Source organism: Cnephaeus nilssonii (genome assembly GCF_951640355.1).
Source record: "Cnephaeus nilssonii genome assembly, chromosome: 9".
NCBI classification, from domain to species: Eukaryota; Metazoa; Chordata; class Mammalia; order Chiroptera; family Vespertilionidae; genus Cnephaeus; species Cnephaeus nilssonii.
Window position 1 is genome coordinate 6,794,505 of NC_137080.1, and position 22,960 is coordinate 6,817,464.

The following is a 22,960-nucleotide window of genomic DNA, read 5'->3' on the forward strand; positions in this document are numbered from 1 at the left end:
AAAGAGAGGTGTATAATACCTCCTCCTAAGCCTGCGTGAGGTTTCCCAGACACCTGAGAGGTGACTCCTGGTCCTGGGGGCTGCGCGGCCTGCATTGCAGGAGGATGTTCAGCAGCATCCCTGCCCCTAATCCTCACTGGATACCAGCAGCACTCCCATCCTGTCCAAGTTGTGAGACAACCAAGGGCCTTGGTGTTGCCAAATATCCTCTGGGGGAAGGTGTGGGAGACCAGATCTCGGGATTGCAAACAGCTGGTCTAGAAGCAGGGGCCAGGCAATTTGAGGCAAGCTCAGGGAGGCTGCCGAAACCAAGTGCTTTCCACCTGCCAGGTGCACCAGAAAGCAGGAGGGTCCTCTCCCGGGAGGGGAGAGAAGAGGATGTGTTGTGGTGAGCGGGAAGTGGAAGAGGAGAGGCACCCCCTCAGGAGGCAAAGCTGTCCGAGTACCAGCAGCGGTTTCCGTTCCACGGGGCCTCCAGAGCAGCCCCTTCCCCATGTGGGCTCTCCCGGAAACCACATGAAGGAGCCTGAGCTTCAAGGATGCGTGAAGGTTCTTGAGCGAAACATTCTTAACATCTCAGGGAGTTAAGTCACCTGGAAAAGTGTTCTCACGCTTAGAAGAACCATGTTCTTGTTCACCAGAGAAAAAACTTAGGGGTAAAAGCTGAATGGGTCTCCCCCGCCCCTGAATGTATCACTTAACCATCATTTTGCAAAGTCGTCAACAGTAAGGCTTCTATATTTTCTATGTCCCCAATCCTACCCATTGCAACCAACCTTTGATTTTTAAGACATAAAAATGAAATAATCTCATAATTAGGCAACGCCGCTGAAAAACTGTCATATTAATTTTTCATATGCTGCTGGGTACCTGTCCACATTAATACTGCGCTCAGTGTAGAGAGAAAAATGAGTATTCATCGGTGTCCGGAAAGCTTAAGTACAGCACCCTGCCGGAAGTGACTGGGCAGAGGACAAAACTAGCTATCTCACTTAAACTCTATCTTCTAAATAGATTCTTTGAAAATCCGGTTTATGTTTTAATCTGGTAATTCCCTCAAAATGCGCAAACGGTTCTAGCTGACAGCACAGTTCAGGCATTGGCCCTCACGCAGGGGAAGAGAGACAAGTGTACAACAACACGCCCAGTGTTTATCAATATTACCAAGGAAAGTGATCTGTAAAGAAATTTATCTCACTTAAACACCTCCCAAAAGCAGCTATTACAAAAATATGAAACTCGGCCCCAGACACATTTCTCTTATGGATCCATAAACACATTGAACACCTTCACGTGCAGCTAACAGAACTGGATTTGCATTATCTTCCTCCTCAAGAGATCAACTGTATCTCAACACAAATATCTGAAATATGTGAGGGCAATATTCCTAGGTAGAAGAGGCAAAGATTCGCTTCTGTGCTTTATAACCCTCAGAATAAGAGTAAGTTCAAGAGTAGGGCTTTTTTTCACTAGAACCGTGGTCGGCCAACTGCGGCTCGCGAGCCACATGCGGCTCTTTGGCCCCTTGAGTGTGGCTCTTCCACAAAATACCACGGCCTGGGCGAGTCTATTTTGATGAAGTGGCGTTAGAAGAAGTTTAAGTTTAAAAAATTTGGCTCTCAAAAGAAATTTCAATCATTGTACTGTTGATATTTGGCTCTGTTGACTAATGAGTTTGCCGACCACTGCACTAGAGGGAAGCCACAGTGTTCGTTATCATCTCACCATGGTTAGTCTCTTGCTAAACAGAACTCCTGTAGGGTCTACAACCATCTGAAAGTGTTCTGACCATTGAATGGTGAGTGCTTTGGACAGGTTACCAATTCTCTTCCAAAGAAAGAAAATTCAAGTTGGATTCACTTTCAGATCTGCCACATGTAATGATCAAAGGACAAAAAAATTAAGCTGAAATTCCATAGTCTAAAGACCAACGTGAACAATAACATCATTCAAATGCATGTCTAAGTGCAACGTGACCTGTACACTTGAGGCCTGATATGATCTGATAACGGGCACATTAGAAAAAGCCGTGCACTTTCCCCAAAACCTGACTCTAAAACAATGCCTAGGCCTACATTCAAGCGAGTAAAAAACCCACTGAAGACCAGTACGTTCACACAGCGATCGGGAGTATCTCTGAAGTGTTATGGTATAACTCTATTCCTCTCAAAGGAAACAAAAATTGCCCATAACTTGGAAACATGCTAGAAGGTATAAGAATTGAGACAGAGATCTAAGCGTAGTTAAAGAACAGTCTGGATATAAATAATTCAATTACAGTTAGCAAAGCTACGAGTTTCAATACCTGGCTCCTAGCTTAAGCTACTGACAGAAAAACAACTCTCTATCTACTGCTGCAAGTAACTAAATCAAATGACTCCAGAGCCAACATTAAGAAAATCAGATTTTACCTGACACTTCAAAGTTCCAAGTTTGGCCAAGTTCTAAAGTAGACATACTTTTGAGATTTTTATTTTTCTTGATCGATACAAAATGTCTACAATCTTTGAGGGTACTCAGTATTAAAAAGTCCAACAAGGCCAAGTATCGGTTTCCATGCTCACCCATAATCTTAAAATACACTATTCTAACAGTAATACTTGGATTTCAAGACATGAAAGCTTGATATAAAGCTCCACTTTTTCATCTTAAGAAGAAATCTTGGTATATTTAAGTATTAAACAATGCTTGTTCTTTTCTTAAACAATCTTTATATTGGCTTCTTGTTTTATCTTTAGTTAATAATACAAGTGTACTAGTTCTAATTCCATTCTCTTTTTCTGAGTTATTTTCAATGGTTTCCTTAATTCAATACAAATAAAATTCTATTTTAATCACCTGAAATAAAAATTAACTGAGTTCAAAGGTCATCATGCCTTAGCACGTTTCCAATAATGATTTAAAACAATTTTATTGACAAGGTTAAAATCAACCTAAAACAAATGGCAAAAGAATTATTCCATTTAATAACTTCATTGGGATTCCTTTCCTCTTTACAAAGAGCTGAAAATAAGGTCAAAATATAATTATGACGTCCGTAAGAGCTAATAGATAATTTTATCTAGCTTACAATTTTGAAAAATCAGAGAATCCAGAAACTGGCACTTGGTTGGTTAAATTATATAGTATGTGACTGCACCTCAAAGCAAGTGAAGGCAAGACTGAACATCAGTCCAGTGGCAGGCAATGGAGAGTAACATCACGCAGCATCACCTTAAGAACGAAGAGCTGTCCATGCAGACCGAGAGGAGATCCCCGGAATACATGCTGAAGAAAGACATGCACTTTAAGTGGTAAAATGCTTCCGGACCCAGATGAAGAAGAGGTTTCAGAGCTAATGCTAACAACTGAGAGAGTAGTGGCTGCCTGGAGAAATGCGGGAAGTCTGGGGCTTAGCCGGAAAGAGTCTGGGATAGATGAATGGTATCTGTCCATTCTGAGTACATCTGAGCAGGAACACCCAAGAGATTTTCTTTCCTGGGCTCAATTCCAAAACCACATAAAAGTCTGCATTTTTTGTTTGTTTTATGCCATCACACCAAATTTGATGAGTCCAACCAGACCATCTCCATTCCTATGAATCAATCCTATGCACACTGGCTCAATGAAACAAAGTACTTACTTTGAAATTACCAGTTTGATAAAAAGGAGTTTATAGTGTCATGGTTCACAAATTAGAACATGCCCATAAAATAGCCTTTTAAGAAAGTCACAAAAGGAAAAAATAGGTTTCTTGTTTGAACACTGAATATACGGCAGTCAAAGGTCAACAGGAGCACATGCCTGCCCACTGCACCTCCTCACCCCCCCCCCCCACCCCGTCTCACACCTGTCTTCTGTCGGAAGTCTTGTTCAGCCTCAATTAAGCTTTGGCAGCTTTGGACCCAGCTGGTCTAGAGAAAGAAGCTGAGGCAAATCCACAAAATGAACTGATGCTATTAAGTGCACTGGATAGTAATTGAAAGCGTACTGTCAGGTTATAATTAACTAGAGGCCTGGTGCATGAAAATTCATGCACTGGAGGGGGGGAGGGGTTCCTCAGCCCAGCCTGCCCCCTCTCACAGTCCAGGAGCCCTTAGGGGCGGGAGGTGACCCAGTGATCAGGGGAAGGTGATGCCCCCATCACACCTCTGCTGCTGCCACTGCCAGCAGCACAAGCGTTGGCTCAGCCCTGGTTACCTGAGCCTCGGGGGGCTCTGGGCGGCTGGGCAGCCGACATCCGAGGCTTCCCTGCACCTCGGGCCAGCCCTGGGCGGCTGGGGGGCTGAGGGGACTGGGGAACTCTGGAGGCAGGTGCCCCAGAGGGGCTGAGGGGACTAGGTGCTGCCAACTTGTGGCTGTGGGCACTGCCATATATGAGGGTGTGGCAGTCAGTTAGCATATTCCCTCCTTATTGGCTGTGGGTGCCACCATCTTTGTGAGGGTGTGACGGTCAATTAGCATATTCCCTCTTTATTAGATAGGATCAGAAGATGAAGTAATGTCTCAAAATGATTTAAAGCTAGTAAATTTTTTAGCCAGCAATCAGAAACACTACTGCCTTCAAAATTATAGGCGGCTCCCTTGCCCACTCTCACGCTCTGAGAACTCATTTAGTACCGAGTATATGTTTTGTATTAATTTCTGGCTAATAGAGGGTTTAGAGTCATTTTTCTAATGAAGACTGTGTTGCCCTGATGAGAAAATATCATATTCCCAAGTATAAGTTTGGTAAGTGGATATGAAACTCAAATAGAATTTTTTTTAAAAGATACTGGTTTTAAGTTGTCTAATTCCTGAGAATAGTCAAGTGCTATCATGAAAAGGTCAAAAGAAATTCTCTAAGATTTGTTGAAGGTTCTTCGAGAAGGTATCTGATATATGTGTGCACATATGCACACACATACATACATACATATATGTACTTCCAATTGAGTGTATTAGATTAGAAACTACTTTGAAATGTTAAATTAAAAATGTAAACAGCAAAGAGAGAAACAAAAGTGAAGTCAGATCACTACTGAGCAACTGGGAAAATATTTACAAGAAAAAAAATCAACCGGGCCCAAACACTCCCACCCAGAACAGGTACTCTGTTTAAGGAGCCTGAGGAGGCAGTTATTTGACCAGAAACCCAGAAAAAAGCAGCGCTCTATAACCACTTTCCTTTCCCAGCACATCAACCACTCGGAGCTACAAAAAGGAGTGGAGCGCTGTCTAAAGCAGCGGTCGCCAACCGTTCGGACCTCACGGACCCCGACTTTAGACTCTAAAGTGCTAAGAGCAAAGGGAAAAGGAGTGAAGCATTCCTTCGGGAAACTTCAGGAAAACCACCCCTGAAAGGACTGACCACAAATGTCAGCCTCATTCAGTTCTCCGATCGACAGACTGTGACTGCTCGTCAGACCTGGTTATACATTCCTAGTGTCTTCAAGTCGTTTTCATCTGGTGTTTAGTGCTTTAGGAGAGAATCGAGGCCTCACCCCTGTCCACACCTTTGGATAGCCAGGATCACAATCACCAGAGGCTCATGAGATGGGAGGCGAGGGCCTTATTCCCCGTTTCTCAGGTGCACACACCATCAGAATTTGTTCATCTATAAACATTCCCACGTTCCCTACTTTTACTAGCAGTTTAGTGGAACTGCTTTTGGGGTGGGGGAGGAGACCCTTTTTTGACCCTTTGAAGACTTGATATTAGTTTAGAAATCAACCTTAGTCTGCCACTGATTAAAATGCAGACTGATTTTACTTGCCAGGAATATAAAAGTCTTTTGTTATGAGGAAAACTAAACACACAACTTAAATTTAAATGAAAGCTGTGAGTGTGTGGGCCAGTGTACTAGACACCAGACTTCTCCATTAAGTCCTGCATCTATAGCTTTAGGCCAACAAATAAATTTAAAATAATCAATGTGGCAAAGAAAGATCGGATCTGTAAAACATTTTAAAAGACAGCCCTCTTCCATATGAAGCTTACTATATCAAGGTAACAATCGAATTTTACATTATCCACTAAAGAACCCAGCTGTTATTTTTTCTGATAAGAAATTAAATTACTGCTTTGCATTTAAAAGTACAGATAACTATAGTTATTAGGGCGTTTTGTGATTTCCAGTAGAACCAAGATCCCTACTGTGTGTTCCTAAACTGGCTACAGTAGTCAAGTAACTTCACTTCTCTTCCCCAAATAGGTAATTTCTTGAGATCTTAAATTTTACTTGACAGACTTACTTTTGGATAAAATGGCCCTGAATATGCTTTGCAAATTCAGTATAATGAAATATTTTAAAAATAATTTTTCTAAATGTGGTTTCCCATTACAGTGTTAGGTAATGGAGTCAGACTCATTTCCCATTACAGTGTTAGGCCTTGAGTCAGACACATTTAAGAAAGTAACTTATTTTGGTGACTAACAATTTTTTTTAGCATGAATATATTCATGGGTAAAGTGTAAATTTTATCAGCCTTTTTCAAGTCCCATGGGGAAAAAGATCTACTCTTAAAATTTGAGATCCTGCTACATCAGGAATACTTTTAACCAAATTGTTCTATCTGGACATAGACAATTAACAAAGGAAGCTTTCTAATTGCTTTTCCTGAAATTAGATCAGAGCCATCTCTCTCTGACAGGCAAGCCACTTGGGCCAGCAGGATGCTTGCCGCCAGCCTAATGAATCTGACAGCTGTGTTTAAAGGTCGGTAATGAGCACCAGAAACACAAATAGAGCTCCAAGAGTTGATGCACTGGAGGTAGAAAAGCGTTAGAAGACCTATAAAGCTCCAAGAACCTATAAAGCTCCCCTCCTTTTTGGATTTGGGTTGTAATGTTCAAATCTGCACAAATAGTCCCTTAATTATTTGCACTTAATATACAATACTGATTTGCATATCCCCAAAACCTCTTATTACCCACTATTTATTGACAATTATAACAACAGTGACCCTATGTGCCAGGCAGTATTCTAAGTGCCTTAGTGCTCTTCAAATAAAAATCAGAATTATCCGTTCAAATTTCTGTAAGTTAGAGGGGGCCTTGTTAGGACACCTGTTTAGTAAAGACCTATATAGCCATGTAACTTGAATTTCAGTCAGATACAAAGGTGTTTTTTACTTGATCAAATAAAGACTATGCTGGCTAATTCTATAAAAAATAGAAATGTATTAAGCTTATAATACTAGACAAATAAACTGTGAACTGCTGATTTATTTGGTAAATAAAAAACCTACTTCTAATAAACCACTGAAATGACAAGTAGTCATATCACTTGAGGGAATTTTTATGAGTAGACAAACAGAAAATGCTAGTACTATTTTTACAAGACAAACAATAGAAGTGAAATGGAAAGACGTTGCACATTTTCAGGTTAGCTGTATGTAATGAAGTCTAAAAACACCTCCACTTTTAAAAAGTATGGGCATTACTAAATCATCTAAAAAGTTAGGCAGTGCTATTTGTATGTAACAGTTTGCAATACTTTAAATTTGATTGTGATAATATCCATAGTAATTTAAAAATGGAATTCTATAAAGATATTTTGTCACTCTAAAATGTATCACCCTCCCCACTGTGTGTTTTCATATGTAAAATGTCTCTTTACTTAGATCTTAAATAGTTCTAGAACTTAAGGCCACAGGCTGTTATGAATTGTGTCCTCCAAAAATATGTTGGAAGTCCTAACTCCCAGTACCTCAGAGTGTGACCTTATTTAGAAATATGGTCATTGCAGATGTAATTAGTTAAGATGAGGTCATACTGAAGTATGGTGAACCACTCATCGGATGTAACTGGTGTCCTTATAAGAGGAAAATTTAGACACAGAGGGAAGAGGATGTGCACACACACGATGGATGGCCTTGTGATGACAGAGGCAGAGACTGGAGTGACCGCTAGCACACCGCGGACTGCGGAGCCCTGCCAGAAGCCTGAGGAGGTAAGGAAGAATTCTCCTCTGGAGGCTTCAGAGAAAGCGTGGGCCTGCCAACACCTTGATTTCAGACTTCTAGCCTCTGGAACGTGGAGAAAATGAGTTTCTGTTGTTTTAAGCAACCCAGTGTTTGGTATGTTGTTACAGTAGCCCTCGGAAACGAATCATCCCAACCATCTAGTAAAATCTACCTTTCCAAAGGCGCATCTTTTAAGTATAGCATAGCTCTGAAGTCAGCAAAATCTGGGTTCAAACACCCACACAAATCAAAAGCTACGTGACCATGGACTTCTTTGAGTTTGCTTCTCTATTTGTAAAGAAGAAATAACAAATCCTAGCTAACAGTGTATTTCTGAAGATAAATTACGTAGTCTGCGACACTGGGTTGAAAGTATTAAGTCTCTCCACCCCCACACCCTCTCCTCTTTCCCAGTAATGCGATGCATTTTAACCCGTGGTCACAGACTATTTGACTAAAATTCAGAAAGTAATATGATGAACACAGAGGCTGTAATTAAAATATTAAAAAATTTCATTTTAAAAAACACAGTCCTAAATGAAGCCCTAATGGTTTTACTATTTAGAAAGCTCTAAATCCTTATCCTGCATCTGACCACAGTGATACAAGATGTGAAGATCTGCAGAAACTCCTGAGATGTAAAGTGCTATCTTCTCTTAACTACAAGGCTCAAAGTAACATCCATCACCAAAGAGGGAAAGATCAGTTTTTAAATAAGAGTTATTCTATTATAGTTGCAAAGGTTGTTACTTATTTAATACAAGTCTTGTGATTTTACTATATTCTTACTAATGTGTAAACTGACCCGAGCTCAGTAATAAACACAAGAGTCATGTCATTAAAAAAGATTGTTCAAATGCAAGAACGTTTTATTTCATGTAATAATCACAACATAAGTAAAATAGTAACTACTTTTGGTAAGATTAGTAGAAATAGAAATATAACTCACAAGTATGATAAGCATGTTCCCTTGATGTGTGTATTAGGCAGTAATGGCCTAAAGATTCATCTGCCCAAAGACTGAAAAAGGTGATCCAAGGCCAACACCGTGACATGCTGTAGATTAAACTTTACATAAATCTAAGTTCAGTGAATTTAATAGAAGACTTGAAAAGAAAGAAAACCTAGAATCGGGTTATATATTCTAATAAAGTAAAATAACTGCAAATTAACTACTGCCACCACAGACAAAGGCTAGTCTCTAAACTCTCTGAATTCAATCAAGTGCTGAATAAAGACTAACACTGCATGTTTACTATGTATAACTTTACATATCTCATTTAATTCAAGTCATGGAATATTCTTAATATAGGAGTTTTATACACAAGAAAAAAGGTTTTGGCTACACGTATAGTATATAAATGCTAAATTTCAGAAAGGAGATGCCAAAGCCACATCTAAAATGTAAACTGGCTAGCAATCACTAGCTCTGCTTTGAATGTATTAAAGCATTTTAAAGTATAAGAGGTTTTAAAATCTTATTTAATTTGTGGGAAAAGGTGTTTTCAAAAAGAAATCTTATTTAATATTAATGCAACAGAAACCTGCTTCCAAAATAGCAAGTTATGCCCTGGCCAAGTAGCTCAGTTGGTTAGAGTGTCATTCCCACACCAAGGTTGCAGTTTGGATTCCTGGTCAGGGCACATACAAGAAGCACCAGAATGCATAAATAGGTGAACAACAAATTGATGTTTCTCTCTCTCTCTAAAAAAAAAAAAATTAGCAGCAAATTGTTAAGAAAGTTAGTATTATGCCATGGTATAACCTTAAGAAAAAACAAATCCTGAACATAAAATCTAAGAAAGTGAAGCTGCAGTGATTGCTCACAGCAAAAGAAGACAGCCCCATGTATGTATACTTGTAACCATGAGAACAGCTCAAGTTCAGTGTTTAACTGACAAGCCTGGTGGGGCTGTTCCAGTTTATGGTTTTCTGCCTAAATTTGCCCTTCCTAAAGTTAAGAGGAATCACTGGTGAGCCTCTGTGATGTTATCTGACACTTTATTAGGTGGTGCAGACTAATTTTTAATTTAATAGACCTGTGCTTCATTCTTTGCTCAAATATTTACAAGTTATAAGACCTTGGGAAGTCACTTGTGACTTAAGTTTCTAACTACCTCACAGGATTGCTGTGAGGATTATATTATGAAGGTAATAAAATTATCCTAGTTCCTGTCACATAATACATGTCCATTAAATATTAACTAATATCAATAATAAAGAAGCATAACCCTACAGATTAGCTATTAAGGAATGCACTTAGAGGCGCAGTAATTTTGTTCAAAGACACACATCTAGCAAATGTTAAAGCCAGTTTTGAAAACCCAAAGGCAGTAAAACCTGTGCCCTTATAAAAAGCATCTCAATCTTGTTAGTCTTTCCCTTTGTTCCTCCTGCTTCTTCCACTGGTCTTTTACAGAAGAGAAAAGTTATTTCATAGACGCAAGGAATTTAAATGCTGGAATTGAACTCAGAAATCACCAAGCCAAAGGGCAGGCAAGCTGCTTTCAGCAGACAAATCCACTGGATAGTTCTTGCCTGGAACAGTGGGTCAAAAAGGAGGCTACGATGAGAAGGATTTGAAGATTCTGAGAAGGGAAGAAAAAGACAAAACAGTGACAGCTGCCCAGGCAGGGAGAGTTGATAAAGGCGTGGGGGGAGGGGGTGGTTTTCAACACAGGTCAGCCAACTTCTACATTATCTGCCATTGCTACACAAGTGTAATATGCTCATTAAACTCATCTAACTCTCAGGGCTCAGTTACAAGTTACAAGTTCACTCTCTACCATGTACTGAGCTCGGTGCATAAGCACTCTCTCAGCTTCCTTCATTACAGGTCCTCTTACTACCCGACATTTCTCATACAATATAAAGTTAGCTCAGCACAATTACACCCCATGTGTAATACTAAGACACTTTGATTCTAAGACACTTTTTATATTTTAATACTATATGCGTTTTACAAATTACGTAAGAGTATTTGTTCTATACCTTGATTAGAACAAGACAGTGTAACTGCAAGTGTATATACAGGATGAAAAGAATCCCATGAAAGAGGAGAGAATTAAGTAGAGAAGAAAATGTCTGAGCAAAGTTCATGCCGAAATACAATACTGATTTGCATTACTTTTTGATATGCAACCCACATCTCAGTAGTCCCACTAGTAACGCTACTGCTAGTCCCTGATAAAGTTAATGCTTACAGTTTTGTCCCAAATGGGCTTTCTATATAACCAAAGCATTTAATTACATGATATCAAGTAAATTTTTATTTGAGGTATCCTAAACAAAGTTTCACTTAAGTCAAAAATGCTTCCTACAAAACCATCTCATATGCTTCCTCCCATCCTTATCTGCTATAGTTCATTTTTAAATTAATGCTTGAGTTTAAAACATGTGATAATGGACTTCTCTAGTTTTCTTCTTCATCCTTCAACATCAGCTGCCACAATTATGTATCTAGTTTCTTGAAATACTAAAGATAACTGTGTATCACTCAAGTATTTTACTTTTTAAAATATTTTAAGAATCTCAAGTATATGGTAAATTAAATATTTATGTATTTTAATGTAGTGAAAGTGGGGATACGTGGGGGTTTATAATATATATATATAGGTGTGTGTGTGTGTGTGTGTGTGTGTGTATAAATGTGTATTGCCCCAGGAGATTCTGCACTAGTAGGTTTGTGGTGACCCCCAAAACCTCCAAATTTTCAGAACTCCACCGGTGATTCTATTATTTATTTCTTGCCTGAAAAACCACAGAAATAGTGTATTTCAAATTGCTTCCAATATGTATGCCACTATTTAAAGTATGCCCCCCCAAAAGAAAACAATCTGGGCCATTAATTTTAAATTCTAATTCCAGAAAGTTTTGTTGGATCAAGGTATCTTGCTTTTTAAATTTCCTATTATAAACTACAGCAGTGGTGGGCAAACTCATTAGTCAACAGAGCCAAATATCAACAGTATAACGATTGAAATTTCTTTTGAGAGCCAAATTTTTTAAACTTAAACTAAATAGGTAGGTACATTGTTATTAACTTAATTAAGGTACTCCTAAGCTGGCCTTTGCTAAAAACTCAAGGGGCCAAAGAGCCGCATGTGGCTCGCGAGCCGCAGTTTGCAGACCACTGAACTACAGTAACCCGATTTTTTTCTTCAAAAGTGGAAAATATATAATTATCAACTTAAGTTATAGTTTAAAAGATGTTATATAAAACCACAGAATCAATGAAAACATTTATAATTCTCTGCCACACTACAGTATTTATGATTACTCATAATAATGTAGTTTTTATTTTGCCTATCTTAAAAATATAAAGATACGGCTCCCCTCTTCTATATTATGCAAAATATTTAAAAAGAAAAATGTTAGTTTTATTTCTTTGAAAGAGTTAAAAGCCCTTAAAACATTTTATTAATATAGCACCCTATAAAGTAATAATGATGAAGGCACATAAGGTATAATAAAATTTAATTGAATATTAAAATTTTCTTTTTCATTAAAGGTTGTGCCCATCTAAAATACATGCATAAAGCTCAATAATGAATACCACATTTCTTTGATTCTAAGACACTTTTTATATTTTAACATTTCTGAATTAAGGATGGGTTTTATAATCAGTGATATGTCATATTGGAAGCATTTATTTTATTCTGAATGGTGCTTCTTACAATCAATGAAAAACGACACCTTAGACCTGATGAACTGTGTTTATAAAAAAATACTTTTTCCAATTAAAAGAGCAACTTTTTCTTTTTAAATGTAACACAATTGCCCCATACTCCAAACAACCCTAAATGTGGAGCTCCATAAACTATAATCTTTGATACGAGTGAAAAAATGGCCAATAAATTTAATGAAGCAACTAAATTATCAGGACAAAAGAAATGAGTCTGGTAAGAATATAATAATTTAAATAAGTAACAAATTTTACCAATGAATTATTATATAATTTCCAGAGGTTTAAGCAAGTAATTTTATACTATGCCATCCTCCTATGCCTTCTTAAATATTTGTCTGCCCTATGTATAGACATAAAATTAGAATAAAGGTGCATTCCACCTATAATATGCTGCAGATAAAGACTACTTTGCTGTAAAATAAGTTTCTATCTACCATACAAAAGATCAAAGTACAGTATATGCATTTATGCTAAGGTCAGAGCCAATGTTTAATGAAATGTTTAAAGACATAAAAACTATTTAAATATTAATGTCTATTAATACTGCAGAAAGTCATATATTCTCTCTCTAACAAATCACAAATCAACATTATGGTGTATAATGCCGATACTGCCTGTAGCACTTAAAATCATTTTATTAAAGTAAAGTGGTTAGGTTACTCCTTGTAAATGTCTAGTTGCCAGCATTCTAGTGACAGCACTGTGACCAAAAGCATCAAAAATGTGACAGGGCCTATGTCAAACTTATCAAAAACAATTAACTCTTCTGTGCATCATTTTTTTAAAAAATTGAACATAAATATCAATTTTGAAAATTCAGTACAAAAGTGATTAATATCATTTCACTTAAATATTCAACAAAACAAGTTCACTGGGAGAATAAGTATACATAAATTCTTTTCAGCTACGTTAAGAGCGTCACACATTTCTAAGATAGCTTTCTAGATTCTGTACTGACAAATGACGAGGAAACTTGCACCACCTCCATCTTCCAACCAGTGTAATACCTGCACATAGTCTGTTTTTAAGCTTGCACATGAAGGCCAATAGCGATTTAAGAAGCCTGGGATTAGAAGCCAGTGAAAAGTCTCACCTTCTTTCCTATTACCTATTCCAAGTGCATGTCATTTAATTTTAATAATGGTAAGTGCAACTAAAGGCGTCTGAGAGACACTCCGGTCCATGTCATTTCCTTGAAGACAAGGCAAATCTTTCCCAAACATTAAAATGTTGTGCCTTTGTCAGTTTTCCCTGTTACCCTAAGGAAAAGATTGGAAACCAATTCAAATTATTGAACTGAACTGAGTTACCTTAAAAATAAACACCAGATTCCCCCTCTCACCCACTTTTCCAAATAACAAAATAATGCACTATTTCTATTTCAGAATCTGTAAGAAGAAAAGACTTTTTTTTTGGCAGGAACAGTAAAGACCTATAGCTCTCTACATCATCAGATACGGTTAGCAAAAGCATCCAATTTTAAATAGCTGGTATGATCTTATCATGGGGGTGGGGTTATTGTTGACAAGCCTAACTTAAGACTTCTATATAAATAGAGCAAATGAAGAATTGTTGGGAATGCACAGGAAAGTAGGACCAAATGAAAGCCATCATTAGAAATGAAAAAACACCAATGGTTTTATACATATGTGTACACATATGTAAAACCCAAAGGAGACACAAACAATAAATGAATGAAAACAAAAACAAAAATAAATAACAGAAACCAAGACCAAATTTTTCTGCTATTCAGTTTACCTTGGAGATTAATCTGAACAGTGTAACCCAGAGCCTGCAAAACACACGATAGACACTTTGTTCCTGGTATACAAATTAATGTTTTTAAATCCATCAACACTATACATTTTGTGCCATTAAGATACTCACGTCAGGCAAGTGACCAGCAAGTACTTTAGTACTAGCACTATCTATGCAGAATAGTAAATATAATGTGAAACAACGCAATGCAAGCAAGCATTTGTATGAAATTTGGGCCCATGCTAAATCTGGCTTCATGATTAATTATATATTTTTTAAATTAGCAAACCGCCAATGTATTTCTTTAGATATTTATTTTCCCCTTCATAAAGGCTAAGAGCTGTAACTATAAGCAATGTCAAGTTTATCTAATTCTATTCAGTTTTTAAAAATATTTTATTCTCTGAACTATCAACATCTATATTTCTCTGTATGTGCATGAATACAGACATACAGAGAAACAAAATAACCTACGACTCACACAATATACACTGATTTTATATACAAACTAATGAGACTGCATGGTTTTTATATTAAAGTACATGCTTTTCCACCACAGTTCTTCATTGTTGTTATTAGGAGTAATAGAAACCTTTTGCAACTAAGCACATGCAGCTAACGATTCAGGGTTTTAAGAATTTGTGGGTTAAAAAAATACAATTCCTAGAACACTGTTATCAAACAAATAAGTTTTATTGGCATCTAAAAACAAAATTCACCCAACATTGAAACGTACTTTAATATTTATGTTGTTGTGTTCTTTTTACTCACTGCAGTATGAGGAACAAATCACAAACACTTACTTTGGAGAAACAGAGACCATAGTGTAGATTTTACAAAATCACTTTTTAAAATCTCTGTATTGTGCTCCTCAAATATCTAGAGCCAGTCTTTGCATAAAATATCACAGCTTTGTCTATTACCTTAAAATTCTGCAGCAGCCTAAAGATATGGATAAGATATACCACGGCTTGCTATTCTGGAATATACCTATTACCATATCCAACCTAATAGTAGTATCTAAAAAATCCTTTCTTCCATAGGAAGTCTCTGACAAGCTGTTATTCATTTCCTTGAAGTTAAAAGAATCTGGGGGCAACATTTATATTTTATCAGAAAAATAAAAAATGTTTACCTATCATGTTCATATTAAGAACAATGTCTATACAAGTCAGTTGTACAATTATTTTAAGAGAAAAGTGAACATGAACATCAGATTAACTTAATTCTGGCAGACAAAGGTGAACAACTATGGTCCAGTCAGCCATTAATCTATTACAGAGAGATGACAACTTTACAAAAGGTATCTTTTTACCTACTGAGTGATGATTATGTCCCCTCAGTTTCTGTGTTTTCTACCACTGGTTCACTTTCTATATCAGCAACTGTGTCACTCTTCTCCTTGTTTATTTCATTTGAAGATGTCAGTTTTTCATAAAGTTCAGGTTCATTCTGTACTGGTAAAGGTGGTGGTTGAGCATGTCTCTCAGCATTTTCACCATTAACCTGAGGCACATTATCACCTTTTCGTTGAGAAGTGGCCCCTTCAAAGAAATCAAAAACCCGAGCATGGGGAGGGGGGACCCAGGTGTTTTGAATTCTATCTCGTCCAAGACGATTTCCATTAATTTCTCTGCAGAAATCAAAATCTCTGTCATCCCTATCCCTCTGCCTCTCCCAGTGTCTTCTGCGGTCATCAAAATCTCTGTGAACTTCTTGAACAAATCCTCTGTTCCAAGGACCACTTCTGGGATCAAATCGATAGCTTCCAGATCGAAATCTCCCTCTTTCTTCATGTAAGCCTTTTGGACCAGCAAAGACAGGCAGAACTCGATGCTCTCTCTCATCAAAATCTCTATGCCCCCATGGCTTCTCTGGAGTAAAGCCAAAGTGGTCTCTTCGACCAAGATGATCCATGCCTGGCCTCACAAGGTTCTCTCTAATATCTACAGGAGGTCTTACAAAATGATCCCTGCCATCTAATGGAGGCCTTCCAGGACCTTCTCTTGGATCTACAGGCCGTCCAATCACATCCCTAACATCCACTGGGGGAGGTCTACTCATGCTTTCCCTGGTTTCTATAGGAGGAAACCTGTAATCTCTATCGCCTTCCTGTTGAATGTTATCATTCCCAAGCGGTATCCTTTTTTCTGGATTAGCAATATTGTCTATACTTTGCCTTCCAGGAATGAGAAAAGGTCTTTCTGGCTGACTAAAAATATCTCCTGGAGGAAAAGGACCACGGGGAGGTGGATGAAGAGCTGAATCAAGCATCGATGGGGGAGGGAGTCCTCGTTGGGGTGGAATTCCAGGCTGCAGCAAAGGAAATCTTGGTCCAGGTGCCTGCGGTATTAGTCCTGGACGTAGGTCTAACATTGGCATTACAGGCATCCTCTGATTAGAGAGATGTAAGGGGGGTAAATTTTGAGGCCCACCAGGTGGCTGTGTTCCCATAGGTCCAGATGTATTTAGAACATTGGGTGGCTGTACTCCTATAAGTCCGGAATTGTTAGGGAGACTGGGGGGTAGTACTCCCATAAGTCCAGAATTACTCGAAACACCGGGTGGTTGTATTCCCAAAATTCCAGAGTTATTTAGCATATTTGGAGGCTGGGCTCCAATAATCCCAGAACCACTGGAAACGTTAGATGGCCGGACTCCAAGCATTTCAGAATTACTTGGTGCATTTGGTCTTTGAACTCCAAGAATCCCAGAATTGTTTGTCACATTTGGCGGCTGTCCTCCTAAAATTGCAGAGCCACTTGGAATATCATTTGGAATCACTAAAATGGAAAGGGGAGAAAAATTAAAAAAAATTACTCTGGTATAAAAAGAAAACTAATGCTATAATTTCCAGCAGTTAGCTTAGAGTTAATCAGCTAAATTCAAAGTATACTAAATACTAAGTAAGAATTATAGCTAAAATTAATACCAGTTATAGTAAAATTTAAATATTAAACATGATCTTTAAGTTAACAAAAATGCCAGGTTTTATACTGATTTGCCACCTTTAAACCACAATTCTTAATATACTAACAGTGGTGCCAAAGAAGAAGAAGAAGAAAAAAAAGACTTGCTGCTTTCAAACACCATATTTATTTCTAGACCTGGCTAAATAATACCTGTCGTAAGTAAGTTATTTATACTTAGTATGTGTTCATTTTTATCGTTTTGTAGGTATTCATATTTTGATAACACATTAAATCAGTCCCATTAAGCAAAAGAAAAAAATAAGTCGAGGGAGTGAGGTCTCAATGGAAAGGTGTCAAAATCTATACTATCCTGAACAGAATAACAAAATTTGTTTTTAATATAAATTTTAGGGGACAGTGATCTCTTTTTAAAAATTGCATTTCAATATGTGTGCATTAAACTGGTTACAAATTCATGGCACCTCGGAATTAAACACCAGTATATGGAAGCAGTACTTATGATTTAATGATGTGTTTCTGGGGATTTTCATTTTAGTTTTTACCTGATCTGGTGTTTTCACCAGAAGAAATCTGATGGTCTATAAGATGAGGTACTTTTTCTTCAGGCTCTGCTTGTTTAGGGGGAGGATTAAAAACAGTTCCAGCTGGCAGAGTGGAAGGAGCAAGACTGCTGGCAACAGAACCACCTGGTAAAACAAGGCTACCAAATCCAACCTCTTTCACAGTTTCTGGAGTCATGGATAATGGCGGCTGCACCAAAGCTGTTTAAAGAGTGAGAGACTGTATTTCAGACTTAATTATCTCATCATTCATGTGCTAAGTTAAAATATTAACCATGAATAACAATGGCCTTGCCAAATTTTTAAATGACTCCCTATCCTCTCTCCCCAATTGTTTGGTATGAATGTTCAATTAACAACATACAGTAGGTCCTCACTTAAGGTTGTTGGTAGGTTCTGTGACTTTAAAATGGTGTAACTAACTATAGGCTAGTTGATATAAACAAGTGTTAAGTTCCTAAGGATCTCATAAACATTGCAACCAAACAACATTGAGTGAAACAAAGTTACTTGAGGACCTTCCCTAAAGGAATTTTCTTCTGGTCCCTCTATTTCATTTACAATAAAAACTACATTCTTTCATAGCATCCCTGTATTACCTAGCACATTGTGTATCAAAGGTCTTTCATTGTCAGAAATGGAGCAGCCTGCCCAAGGGGGACTGGTTGAGCATCAACCTATGAACCAAGAGGTCATGGTATGATTCCTGGTCAGAGCACATGCCCAGGTTGCAGGCTTGATCCCTGATAGGGGGTGTGCAGGAGGCAGCCAATCAGTGATTCTCATCATTGATGTTTCAATCACTTCTTTCCCAACCCTCCCTTCCACTCTAAAATCGGTAAAAATGTATTTTTTTAAAAAGAAAATGGAACAAACTAAAGCGCAAAGAGAAAAGTAAATGCAACTGCTTGGAAGCAAACATCCATAATCTGTAAACACTAAAGAAAATGAGGAGAAAGTAGTGGAGGGAAAGGGAGAGAAAGAGAAATCCTCTCCAGCTTCAGCTATTGGATAGCACTGGAATTAATACAGAACTAACTCATTACTCTGAAAAAAGGCATTTACAGGAAAGAATTTAGCATCTACATGTACAAACTGTATGTCAAGGGAACTAGATACTCTTAGATAATAAGAGGAAGTTTTTTTTTAGTAGAAAAATTCTAGTTAAGCAATACACAAAGAATTATAAAATTCGAAAGATTACCACTTTGAAATTAATGAAGATTAGATTTAAGTAATAGTGATCAATGGATGGAAACCATAGGATGCAAATTTGAGGGAAACATTTTTAATCACCAGGCTCCAATACTGAATGCTCTGATACATCTTAACATCATTTAAAGTGGGAAAAGAAGGCACTGCATGGCTCCTGATGTGATGCACCCCACCTTTAAGGATTCTCACCAAAAAAAAAGCCAAGTCTTTGGTGCTAAAAACTTCCAATTCATAGGAAATTCAAGGAGATAGAGGGACAAATTCAATACCCTAAACAAACAAAAAAACCCCACAAATACATCATTTGGAACCTTGCATAACTGTTTCTTTAATCAATCAAATGTTTTAAGAATTTAAAAAGAGCCCAACTGGTGTGGCTCAGTGGTTGAGCATCAACCCATGAACCAAGAGATCACCAGTTTGATTCCCGGTCAGGGCACATACCCAGGGTTCAGGCTCAACCCCCGGTAAGGGGTGTGCAGGAGACAGCCAACTGATTTTTCTCTCTCACATCGATGTTTCTATCTCTCTATCCCTTTCCCTTCCTCTCTCTAAAATCAACAGAAACCTATTTTTAAAAAGGGAATTAAAAAAGAAAGGGACGTTTGGGCAGTACTACTCTAGATTAAGATATTTAATACACACACACAAAAATATGATGTAGGGACCCTTCTTTGAATTTTGACTAAAACAAACCAACTATAAAAAGACATTTTGAGACAAGAATGCCAATCTGAACATAGAATGACATTTGATACTGTTAAATTTTTTAGAAATCATTTAACAAAAAAAAATGTGTTTCTAAAAACTTTCATAATAAAAAAGAACAATAATTCAAAAGAATGAGAAACAACACATTAACACTCCATGAATTAAGAAAATCCTAAAACAGAAAACTCACATGTTGGTACTACTGGTGGAATAGTAGGCGGTGGTACAACAGGTGGTGGAACTGGAGGTGGCATGAAACCTACATGGAAAAAAAAAGACCCAAAATAAAACAGCCTAAGAAAAGTTACTTCTTTTAAAGCAATGATTTCAATATCTATAAATCAAATTCTACATCCTTAAAAAAGTCTTTTATTACTACAATCTCGTATTTGTGAATGTATTTTCCATTTTAAAAAGTCCTTTTATATATACTACCTTATATATACTAGCCTTAGTAAAGTATAGAGTGTGCTACAGCAATGCAGAGTTCCTCATTAAGAGGGAGTCCTGTGCCACTCTCTACAACGCCACAAAATTAAAAATTACAAGCCAGGCAACCTGTTTACATGTTAGCATGGTGACTACCTGGGGAGTTAAACATTGCATTTCAAGCTGCTGATAACATTATATGCAACAGTGTCATCTGTAAAAGGTATTTATTTTCCTTAATCTTGGATGTTACTATATTATGTTTTGAGCACTGAGATAAATCTCCAATTTAATATTGGCTGTTTGATGATTTTCAATACTAAATGATCAAACTATAAACCTGTTTCCTTGAATTTTTAAAATACAGAGCTATCATTAAATTCAATTAAAAAACAGTGGCTGAAGAAAAAAAAGATACGTGATTTTCAACAAATGAATGCTCGACAATGACTTTATAAAGTCTGAGCGGTATGGTTTTTGAAATAATCATTTTAAAATATCTATTGAAATTAAATTTTAATTTTCAAATCACAAATACTAAAAACTTTGACAAAAGTAATTGTCAAATACTTAAAATATACAAAAATAAAATTCTTATTAAAATATGCATCAATTTCAAATAACATAGTAAACTAATTTTAAAACTTAATGTCATAAGACAAATAAATTACAAGTATTTTCAGACAATAAATTCATTTTTTGGCCTTATTAGTATTTTTTAGAAACTCTATTCAATGGCTAAGAGCTTAAATTACAAAAATCGAAGTATAGTACCTTCTTTGTCATAATAGACAAAGTAAGCAATTACTTATATTTAATATGTGTTATTTAAGTAATCTATAGTTTTTACCTAGAAACACTGATTTCAAGAACTTTTGTTTATCAATAATTAGGTCAAAAATGTATTACAAATTCAATTAGCATTTTAAGATATTATTTCTAATGTCAAAATGGAAACCCTAATGATTTTTTGGAGAACAATCTATATAATTTAATGTACACTTTCCAATGAATAATATATAACAAAGAACTAATATATAACAATTTCACCATAAATATTAAATTATTTTAAGAGCACTTCAATGATTTTAAAGGATTCCATTTCTTCTCTGTCAATGCTTCTTAACGTGTGGTCCCCAACAAAAATTGCCCAGCAATTTGTGCTTTAACATACCCTCCAAGTGATTCCAACATGCTAACATTTAAAAAATCACTGCACTATATAGTCTTTTAACCTGGAAAAAGAAATGATATTCTAAATAGATTTTCATTAATAAGACAAAAACTCCTTACCAGGAGGTGGTTGTGAAGGGTTAAAACTTGCTCGTAGAAAAGGAGGTGGAGGTATTGGACTGAATCCAGGAGGAGGAACCGGCATTGACACAGGAAATGCTGGTGGGACTAAACTAACTGTAGGCACAGCTGGTGCTACTGGAATCTTTGTGGATAGAAAATAAAAAGTCCATAAATCATTTTATCCACCTGCAATGATCACATCTTGGAACACCTAAAGGTAAATTATTTCTATTTCTTGTTTAGGAAGGTAACAAATACCATTATATTAAGCTGCTTTGTTCCTTTCCTTTTTGAATACTTGTAAAAGTCAGTCTACTTGGGGTAAAAGCAAGGCACTAGTTTTCAACCGATGGTGTATGCGGAGATTGTGAAATCCATCTTATATTCAAGTGATATAAAGTAATGGCACCTATATGAATAGTGAATATAAGGCTCAATTTTAAATTGCCATCTCCCAGTAAGTTTATAGTACCTAACTTTGCTATGCAACCTAGGATACATGTCAATAACAGCTTTAAAATTACTCCAATTTCTCATAAGTTTATTTTCTACTCCTAGCATAAATACCTTGTACTCATCCTAGGTGCAATAATCCCCAAATATTTATCTGCATTATAGCCATACCGCTCTTCTAAATTCCTATTATATCAATAGTCTATTCAACATCTTAACTTTTCATATGCACAAAACTTAACTTCCAATTGTCCTTCCCCAAAAACACACTTTCCACAGTCTTTCCCATTCTCAGATAGAAGTAACTCCATCTTTCCAATTTCTCATACCAAAAACCTTCCCTCTACTCTTTCTCACAACTCAAATCTAACTGTGCCATGAGGTTCCATTGGTGATAACATCAAAATACACCTAGCATCTGACTACTTCTCATTCCCTCCACTGCTATCAGTCTAATCTAAGCCATCATCATCTCTCACTGGGATTGCTCTGTCTTTTCACTGGTCTCCCTGCTTAATGCCCACTAGTCCATTCTCAAAATAGTAGCCAGCACAATCCTTTAAAACTTTAAGGCAGGTCAAGTCACTTCTTCCTTCAAAATCCCCCAAAGGATCCACATCCCAGCTTGAAAACCAAAATCTTTCTAGAGGTCTCGTTTCTACTAGTCCAGCCTACTTGCTATTCCTCGCACACACCAAGCATTAAATCTTTCTAGAGGTCTCGTTTCTACTAGTCCAGCCTACTTGCTATTCCTCGCACACACCAAGCATTATCCTTTTCCTTGGATAGCCAAATGGTTATTATTTAAGACTGTGGCAACGACTCAAGCTGATCATCCTTCACTACCTTTTTCCTTCCATAGTATCTCATAAACTTACTTATTTTATATTTTCTGTCTCCCTTCTGGAGAACAAAAGCTCTGTTAAGGGCAGGGATTTGTGGTTTTTGTTGTTGTTTTTTTTCAGTGAGGTATCCCAATCTCAAGTGCCTAAA

General features: G+C 37.0%; 1 protein-coding gene across 9 annotated transcripts in view; it reads right to left on the reverse strand.

Moving 5' to 3' along the window:
• Positions 1-22,960, reverse strand: part of SCAF8 (SR-related CTD associated factor 8) — a 138,182-nt gene that overhangs the window by 55,020 nt on the left and 60,202 nt on the right. For 3 of the 9 annotated variants that reach the window (XR_013813921.1, XM_079779702.1, XM_079779701.1), the window contains exons 18-21: positions 21,512-21,656; positions 19,980-20,048; positions 17,846-18,064; positions 15,686-17,153 (exon numbers count right to left, since the gene is read on the reverse strand). Coding sequence is in view for 8 of the 9 variants with exons in the window: in XM_079779702.1 (XP_079635828.1) it covers positions 15,700-17,153; positions 17,846-18,064; positions 19,980-20,048; positions 21,512-21,656 (1,887 nt within the window). In the remaining variant the exon portion in view is untranslated. Of the gene's footprint in view, positions 1-13,941; positions 17,154-17,845; positions 18,065-19,979; positions 20,049-21,511; positions 21,657-22,960 lie in introns of those variants that run through there. The other 6 variants (XM_079779708.1, XM_079779706.1, XM_079779707.1 and 3 more) reach the window with 5 other exon arrangements.